Source organism: Misgurnus anguillicaudatus, chromosome 18 (assembly GCF_027580225.2).
Source record: "Misgurnus anguillicaudatus chromosome 18, ASM2758022v2, whole genome shotgun sequence".
NCBI lineage: Eukaryota > Metazoa > Chordata > Actinopteri > Cypriniformes > Cobitidae > Misgurnus > Misgurnus anguillicaudatus.
This window is the reverse complement of record NC_073354.2, coordinates 36608628-36617940: the sequence shown is the minus strand read 5'-3', so window position 1 is coordinate 36617940 and position 9313 is coordinate 36608628. Positions and strand designations below refer to the sequence as shown.

Below are 9313 nucleotides of genomic sequence, written 5' to 3'. Positions count from 1 at the left end.
TTCAACATGATTTTAAAACTATACAGTACCATATGGAAATTGTGATTGACGTTAAGATGGTTCAGTTCCCTCCGCATCACATTTTGCCATGATACTCGTAATAAAATCATAATGCTATATCTAGATAAAAAGACAACAAACACAAAAGTCTGTTTTCACCAAAGACTTTATAAATACTCTTTTATTGAACAATAATCAGCAGGGTTTCATGTCTTGAAAAAGAAAAATGGGACCAAAAAAAATGCACATTACTTGATAAACCGTTTATCCTCTTTACATATATTCTCTCTATAATCTCATCAATCTATTAAAATAGATGCACTGGATTAAAAAAGTGCATTGTGTCGACCAGAACCGAGACAAATTCATGACATCAATGCATGAAAAATATTCTCACAGTCCTAAAGATCAGCGGGAGAATAAAAGCCCTTCGAAAGAAACACATCTTTACTCAGTCTTGTGACACAATTCTGCCTTAAGATGTCTTGAGATCTGAGCTGAAGACTAGTCAGATCTAGTCAGGTCTAAGTCTAGATCAGAACTAACTTTGTCTCTCATTGGAATGATCTGGAATTTAACCAACGAACATAAAGCTTATGAAACTCCATATAAAGTCACTGTGTTGATAATAGACACCACACAAAAAGTGTGAAAAATCTGAAAAATTTAAGTGTAAAAAACAGAGTGGCATTCTGGAAAAAAAATCAAAATAATTGCAAAAAACAAAGAGAGAGAGAGAAAGAGAGAGAGAGAGACAGCAAGTGAGCGAGCAACAAAGAGAGAGTCCCTGTATAAGCAGTGTCAAACATCTCTATACATGTCTTCATCATATCTGAAAGAGACTGAAATACATGAAGGTATTCAACATTTCCTTAAAATCCTATTGACCGTCTATAGGCTCTGAGTTTTGTTTGATATATGCAAGATCAAATTATCTTTTCAAAAATGTTAGTTTTGACCTTTGGTCTGAGTCTCAGGACATTTGAACCCAATTGAAATTTGTAACAGATATTTCTGAAGACTTCATTAAAACGTTATCATTTGATAATAATCTATTAAAAAACTAATTGCATTTATGTACCACAACATTGCACAGCACTTCAAAACATTTTAACTAAGAGGACTTGAAATATATATATATATATTTATATACTTTTATACTCCATTTTAAATAATTTCTTTAAATACAATAAGAAATCTCAAAAAGATTAAAAATGCACTGTGCAAGACTTTAGAAGCTCGATTAAAAGATGGCATTTGTGTTTCCTCCCCTTTATAGAGACATTTACTTACAAACTCAAAGCCTCAAAAACTCTGAGATCATAAAATATAAACAATCCAAACTGAAATAAGATCACGTTAAACAGCGTCTGGTCTCAAAAAATACTCCTAAAAATATAGAACTGCATTTCTCAACTTTACAAACAGAGATGATAAAATATTTTTCTATGCAGAAGAAATGAAAACTAGAAGGCCAGAGCTTGGCAACAATTACAAAACCCCAATTTGTTTAAAGGTTTTTCCTCTACTGTATATCTGCTTATTTAAGTACTAAAAAATGATTTAAGCCACACCATTAGCTTTATAAACAGACCCTGAAAACAGCGACCGACAAATCGAACATTTAAACTCAACATCAGCATCTTGTAAATGATCGTAATGACAAACGTGGAGAAACATACAAATCCATGTCTGAAGCTTTTACCTGATGATGACGCTCGTATGAATTGCACACAGTTATCGTAAAATTAAAAAGGGAAATTTACTTCAAAGTCTATAGGAATGTGCAATTCACTTCAATAACTGTAATTTATTAGAGGAAATCTAGCAAATGCACAAAATGTATCCATGTTATATAATTCTGCAGAAGTTTAAAAGTTGTTGGTTGTTCATCTATTTCAACTCTAAACTAAATTTGACCCCACCTGTGAAAACCCGGCTAAAGTCATTTTTCGGTCATTTACATTTATTTACATAAAACTATTCAATATCATTTAAAGGACATTTGGTGACAATATCACCTTGATATCTTTAATATTGACTGAGTAAGACCATGTCAAAGAATTTCTGCCTCAGAAAATCATGTTTTTCAGAAAATTCTAAGTTAAAAGCAATCCTATTTTTAACACTGCATCACAATTCAACCATCATTTGCCTTTCAATGTGTCACATATCACTGAAAACAGAAAAATATCAGCTTTCATTTGGTATATGACACATTTGTAGTAATAACTCTTAAAGTCATGTAAAACACATGATGTTCATGTCCTACAAGCAGAAAAACATTGAAATCAATTAGACCGGGTTGTAGATCTTCACACACCAGCAACCAAAAACAATGTTTTTCGACATGAAGCAGCTTTAAAATGTAGTTAAAATAGGGTGCTAATCTTGTCAGACGTTCAGCTACCAAACAGATCAGCTGTTTCTGGAATTTTGGAGATAACACGAAAAATATCTGCTCCGAAATAAGAACCGACCTCAATATTTAGGCCTTGCCCGGCACTGACTCAGCCGTCGCTCGTGCGATTTAATATAATGGTCTGTTTTCACTTCCTAAATGATATGATATAATGATATAAGAATCATCAGGTGTTTCTGTGCCTAAAGTGAGACGATCAAAGTCAATGTTTTAGCAAGAAAACTTTGTAGTTTTACACAGAATAATAATAAAGTGTAGTGTCAATAAAATCATTCATTTCAGTATTCTTCACATTATAAGTAAAAGTTTAACTATTGTATATCAAAGGCTTAGTTTTTAACATCTTTTTGTCATTTTTATGGTCATAACGACGCTGTAAATCTCATGATTAAATCGGGGTTTCACAGGCAGGGTCACAAATGTTACATTAAAATGAGCATGTAAAAGGAATTCCTCTTGAATATTTGATCTGTTGTTCTCACACGGCAAGTGATATTAAAACTTCAAAGCCGTCGACTCGTCTAAGTGAAGCAGTGATCTAGATGAAAAATGAAGCAAGAAATGTAATAGTGCATTTTCTCTAAGGGCAGCTTGATGCAGGAGGAACGAGTACAATGATAAAAATCTTTTCAAATGTGCAACTAGGACATCATCTGTTCACTTCCAAAGACTTCTGCCCCTACAGCTGAAAAAATTAAAAAGCACATTAATGTGACCTCAGTCCAGGTCTCACCGCTGTGTCTTGGTCTCAAAGTTTTGGTCTAGATCTCGACTTACGGTCTCATTTCCAAAGCGTTAAATACGATCATTCGTCTAACCTCTACAACACGCCTCTTAGCTTTAGAGTTTAAACGAATTCTTAAATAAATTCAACATTTTGTCTGAATAAATTTCTTACAAGAACAGAAAAAGAACAAACTTGTTTTTCTTGCGTTTGGCTTTGGTCTGGATCTGGTACTCCACAGGTTTTATTCTCTCGGGTAAACGTGCGGTAGAGTTTAAGATCCCTCATCAGTGTGTCAGTCCAGTGTACGTGACTGAATTGAACAAACCTTTAGCTAGCTGATATTTATACTTCATATGACTCTTTCAAGAAGAAACGCAGCCGTTGTCGCCCCAACATCTCATCGGACCAGAGGCATGGACGGCTCATCCAGTACGCTCTGGTCTTATTCTTGTCCCCTGGGATTTATGGGGACGTTCTTCCATTGGCAACCTTCAGGTCTTGTCATGTCGTCTCAAGTGCTGTCACAGGGTCGTTGTTCATCTATTTCCACTGCAGAGACAAACTTCACTGCAGGTTTTTTAAGATGCGTCCGTATCTGAAGTCGTAGACGTGGCGGCACAGATACACCAGATCCGGGTCCACGTCATCAGGAACGAGGCGTTGAGGTGGGGTAAAGCTATCAGTGGGGTCAGGCACCACTGAGACGTCACCGGACACACCCTCTGATCGGCGTTTCACCAAGGCACAAAATCTGAAAATCAGATTATTATCATTAGGATGGGCCTGCCTGAATGCTGTCTGATTCCTGTAAGATCCGCTTTCTGTGCTTACCTGCAGTATTGTGCTAATGGCAGAACGTAGCATCTGTCCTCTATACACGCCACGCTGTTCTCGTCTTGATGTCGAGAGGCAAATATCTCATTCTGAAATAAAAATGTGATTGAAATTTCACAACAGTTGTGAACATGGCCATGGAGATAAAGAAACTGTTGAATAAACTTTTTGGGGAGTTCTTTTACACAAAAAAAGTATTAGTGTCATGTCATATAAAATAAGGGTTGAGTCACATGAACTTTCTTAATAATGCCTTTCTGAGCCTTGAACTTGGTTGTGGGATCAGAAAGCTCTCGTATTTCATTCAAAATTATCTTTGTTTGCTTCATTGAAGATGAATGAAGGTCTTATGAGTGTGGAACCCCATAAATAATAACACTTTAAATGATTGTCTGAAAAGTTTCCCCCACATTTTTGTTGTTTAAAATGTTACCGACATTGAAAGTTGAATGTAATTCTTGTCATTTGAAGAATCAAACTGAATGATTAATAAATCACTGGCAGTAGTTTACCTCACAGTGCATGCTGGGATCTCTGCCACCTTGAGTGTGCTCGGGTCGATAATACCAGAAGAGACTCATCATCAGTTCTCCTGTGTACATGAATCAACGCCATCAATACTCAGCAGTTTATAAAGGACATACATGATCTGAAATAGCGTCAGGGTCGAGTCTGAACGGCCACAATCATCTCACACGAGACAATAAATATCGCAAACCCAACACGCAAGTCCAGGCACGGCTTATGACATCAACAGAAACATCTACTCAATAAACAAACACACGTTGTCGTTTTTGAGACAATAATTAGGAGCTTTGTTAGACACCTGTTTCAGGATCCTCCCATAGAGATGAAATCTTGGCCACATACGGCAGGGATTTCTTTCGGGGTCCAGATCGCAACAGCACAGTGTCCCTGACCCGGATCACTTCCCCATCGCGCTCCACTCCTTCATAACACTGGCGAAATACCGTCTCATCGTCACCCTGCAAAACCAACACCGTTACATTCTGTTAAGAAACATCCAACACGAGTTACTTACAAAGCAAACGATCCTGTCTACACATCAAAAGCAGGCAAACATTTCATTCCTGTGAACTCACGGCAATGAAGACCTCTCTTTCTGTGGGGACTCCGACAGGACGCCACCCGTTCGTGACCTGCCGACCATTCGCTTTCTTCTGTTTGGCACCTGTCGGACCGAGTGTCGAGTGTTGTTTTTTGGATAATCTCGTCTGGCCCGTGGCGAGCGACCCATTCGGCGGTTTGGCGTTTCCAGGACATTCATTGCCCGTTTTCAGCCTGACTTCAGCATGTCTGCGCTCGGACAGCGTGGGTAGGAGACGCGGCGCACCCGCCGATGAAGACTTTACTCTGGACGCGCTGGAGAGCGTCAGGGCTGGAGACATCAGTAACCCATGACTCGGTTTCTCTTCAGATGAGGAATAACCTTCTAAAACAGAAACCACGGCTCTATCAAACACGTTGCATTCAAGCTTTCAAACAGGAACAAATACTTTCATTATTTCATTATACTCAGACTGAACATCATGGTTTAAGGCAGGACTTGTGCAAGTTGGAGAGCAGGATGCAAAGAATTTTACACGTGAACAGTTCAGTATTATTGAAAGCTATTACTGGCGTGGAATGAAAAAAGCAGATGGTATGACGTCTTACCTGATTTAATCGTATGGCTACAGTGTGAGCAGCTGTTGGAGTACGAGCACGTCCTGCTGGCGATTGGTTGAATGGCTCTGAAGGTGCACCTGTTCATCCTACAGGCCTCATGGCAGCATGGCGACCCTACTGAATTACAGAAGGCAGAATGTGGGATACCTGAGGCATGTGACACAGAGGGAGGCAACAGCTTTGCTCCAGAAACTCCACGTGGACAAAAGGGACTGTGCGTGCAAGGTAAAGATCGGGCACTTAAACTCGCCGTCGGCGGTCCGGGGTGAGCGATACGGACGAGGTAACTAGAGTAACACGGATCCGCACACAGACACGGATGAGCGCTCAGAGTCAGGGTCGGATGTGTCAGCGCGGGGGGAGAAACCAGACATTCGCGCTTGACGGAAGTGACGGGGTGCTCCTCGGACTCGCCGTACGCCTTTTGGCCAAGGAACAGCGCCAACCTGTGACAGTACTCCACCGAACCTTCAGGAGGACAGCAATAATACGGACTCAGCTCCGTTTCCACCCGTTCCTCTTTGATGACTTTCAGGGGATATCCCAGCATGCTACGGGACCGATACCCCGATTCGGTTAAAGGCCGACTTTCCGGAGACCCTTCGAACTTCAGTTTCGACTCGAAGCTTCTGCTTTTGCAAACCTCACAGCCTCCTTTCACTACATGTTTTTTCAAGCTGGGTCTCTTAGACTTTTGTGCCTTGGTCTTGCCGTGCACACCATCCGTCCCCGAGGCACAAACGCCCTTATTGTCAGATTTTAATCTCTGCTTATTTCCCGTAGTCGAGCTGGTGAGCTTCATCAGAGCGGCGGCATTGAGTCCAGCCAGACGTTTCGGTGTAGGAGCAAACAGACTCGATTCGTTCACATTCTTCTCTTGTGCCTTAACTTTCTCGCAAGTCTCAGAGCCCCGTTTTAAGTTCGGGCGAGTTTTTGTTTGATCCGGAGCGGTGACACCATCCACTCGTTTCTTAGTGAGTTTGCCCTCGGTTTTTTCCAACAGCAGACTGTTGACAGCCTCAGCGTTGAGAGAAGCTAGTCGACGTTTTCGTGGCTCCTGAGCTAAAGGTTTGTCCGCTTTGGTGTCGAGTGTTCCCCTGTTGTCTGTCGTTTTCTTGTTAGCTTTCACAATTCTTCTGCACTCTAAAACTTTGTTTCTATCGCGTTCCTCCAAGTCACCCAGACGTGTGAGCAGAACATGGCAACTCAAAGCCTCGGCCTCAGCGCCGATCCGTCTGCGTAACGGGTAAAGTTTCCGCTTTCGCTCGGCCCGCTGCTTCCTCAAAGTTTTACATTGGCTGCTCTTGGAAACGTCCTTCTTAACCATTTTCATGGAAGATTCTGACACACGTTGACTCCTGTCTTTATATTGTGTCCATGTCTCCATGTGCTCCAGAGCACTGGTTTTGACTTTTTTCATCACGTTTCTCTTTGCCTTGCCCACTCGCAATGATCGCGCAGGCCAGGCTGCGCCCACAGTTTCACCATGTGACCATCCCTCTACATGGTCCCGCCTCTCTCCGCGATACTGGCCGAGGGAACCTTTATCCCGAGCGTGGGTCATCACATGCTTCCCGAGAAGACCTACAGAAGAGAAGAGAAAAACCCATTACTATGACAAAACTCATGAAGAGGAAACATTCAGGAGTTTTACTGACAATAATAAAATCGCTGGGGGCTTTTAAGTGGTGAATGTAGAGAAATAAAACACCACATGACTTTAATATTCAGGTAATTCTCTACAGCGGATTTCATTTTTCTGTCATCTAGCGCCACACAAGTATTATTAGAAAGCTTCTTCAAAATAAATTCAATCTCTAAAAAAATGAGCAATGAAATATATTCATGAAGCCCCTTGCCGTTTCTTACATAAATGACATGTATTTAAAATCACCTCACCTCATTTAAAAATGAATCTGAATCATTTTAAAGCACAAGATGATGATGATGATGATGATAGATACTTTATTCATCCCAGTGAGAAATTCACAAAATCCAGCAGAGGCCACAATCATAATACTATATAATACTATTAATATAATAAAAAGTATATAATAAAAGGCATGCAATATAGATACTTAAAGCTTTCAAAATAATAAACTTAAATTTATCAGCATGTGAAAGGAAAGACCTCCTGAGTCTGTCTGTGGAGCAGGGCAGAGAGAGCAACCCGTCACTGAAGCCGCTCGTCTGCCTGGAGATGATGCTGTCCATGACTGGGCGCGGAGCGGGCACCTGTCATCACTCTGCCACAGATGCCAGGCTGTCCAGATCTGTGCCCACAACAGAGCCCGCCTTCCTCACCAGCTCGTCCAGACGTGAAGCGTCTCTCTTCCTGACGCTGTCTCCCCAGCACACCGCCACAGAGAAGAGGGCACTCGTCGCCCTGACAGAACATCGGCTGCAGCAGCTTTTTGCAGATGTTGAAGGATGCAAACCATCCGACGAAGTACAAGCGGCTCTATCGTCTCCCGTCTGTGTTAGCGCTCACGTCCAGTTTCTCATCTCAACAGTTCCACATATCTGTTCTGTATCTTTACAAACTCTAGAGAGGATCTGTCTGCATCTTCAACACATTTGATTTGGTTTTCTCTTGTCAGGAATTTCAACTTCGTCTTCAATAAAGATTTCTCTAAATCAGTCAGGTCTGAGATCAGCCACAACATTACAAACATTTTTGACAAAGATAAACTGTGTACTTATAATCAGTCATTGTAAATATCAATTACAATCCATGTGAAGTTTATTGCAGAAGACTGTAAAATGTACAGATCTATAAATAGTTTGAGTGACTATATATTGATTGATTGAGTGGATTAGATCAGTCGCAGTGCATCATGGGAGTGCTCGTACCTGTACAGATGAAGTTAAGCGGACTTCTTTACTGTAATTCCTGCTTTTTCTAAATATGATCCAAATACATCCATGTCATCCACTACTAGTCGAACTAGTCGAACATAATGCTTAACCAGTTAACCTGTATTCACCCTTTTAGAAATCATCCTCCTAGATCTTAAAACATCAACAGAGTCAAACTCAATTATCTCAGACATCAAATATATTTTTTATCATATGAATCTGTTACACTGCAGGAATATTAAAGTAAACTGCACAAAAGTCAACGTTTATTATAAAAGTAACAGCAGACACTTACATATTCATGTCAACGTTAATAAATAACTCGCATCTGATAGCACGTGTCAGTCACACGTCACGCGCTCATTAGTTTGACAGATCGTCGCATTTTTCTGTCATTCATCATTAAAGGTTTATAGCTCGTGACGTGACGTCAGCAGAGTAAATAATAACATCTATTCTCAACAACAACACACAAACATTACGCTATCTAGTTTTCACCACGCAGTTCAATCGCCCTGCGCTCGTGCCCGAACATCCACACGCGTGCGCGCTTTAAAAAGGCGGAACATAGAAGCATCAGGGTCTGAAAGACTGAAGCAATATAATCATGTGTTTTACTTGTTAAAATGTGATGTACCTGCAGCAAATTTACAATCCGAGAGAAGCGTCGAAGATCGTATGTGTTTGTTCCTTCAGCGTCCGTTGCTTTTCACTTCCTGCTTCATCTGAACCAATCACACACTCGCATGCTCAACCTGCTCAACCAATCGGCGAGCAACAAC

At 40.8% G+C, this 9313-nt stretch overlaps 1 protein-coding gene across 4 annotated transcripts; it reads right to left on the bottom strand.

Moving 5' to 3' along the window:
• Positions 1-148: 148 nt before the first annotated feature.
• Positions 149-9303, bottom strand: LOC129429052 (bromo adjacent homology domain-containing 1 protein). Of its 4 annotated transcripts, none has more exons than XM_073856402.1 (9): positions 9169-9283; positions 8526-8684; positions 7804-8319; positions 5661-7256; positions 5087-5436; positions 4810-4969; positions 4496-4575; positions 3981-4072; positions 149-3900 (listed from the first exon to the last, which is right to left on the bottom strand). In XM_073856402.1, the coding sequence occupies exons 4-9, from the start codon at positions 7234-7236 to the stop codon at positions 3714-3716; spliced, it is 2445 nt and encodes an 814-aa protein (XP_073712503.1). In that variant the 5' UTR covers positions 7237-7256; positions 7804-8319; positions 8526-8684; positions 9169-9283; the 3' UTR covers positions 149-3713. The 4 variants fall into 4 exon arrangements, with proteins under 4 accessions (XP_073712503.1, XP_073712504.1, XP_073712505.1 ...); XM_073856403.1 differs by having other exon boundaries at positions 7804-8304; XM_073856404.1 differs by lacking the exon at positions 7804-8319.
• Positions 9304-9313: the final 10 nt, after the last annotated feature.

Bases quoted from the DNA above. Each gene is read 5' to 3' on its own strand.
- LOC129429052 (XM_055185524.2), bottom strand. From the start codon at position 7,236: ATGACCCACGCTCGGGATAAAGGTTCCCTCGGCCAGTATCGCGGAGAG. The intron at 4,970-5,086 runs GTGAGTTCACAG...TTGGTTTTGCAG, and splicing joins AAAGAGAGGTCTTCATTGCC to GGTGACGATGAGACGGTATT. The intron at 4,576-4,809 runs GTGTCTAACAAA...TCATGTACACAG, and splicing joins ATGGGAGGATCCTGAAACAG to GAGAACTGATGATGAGTCTC.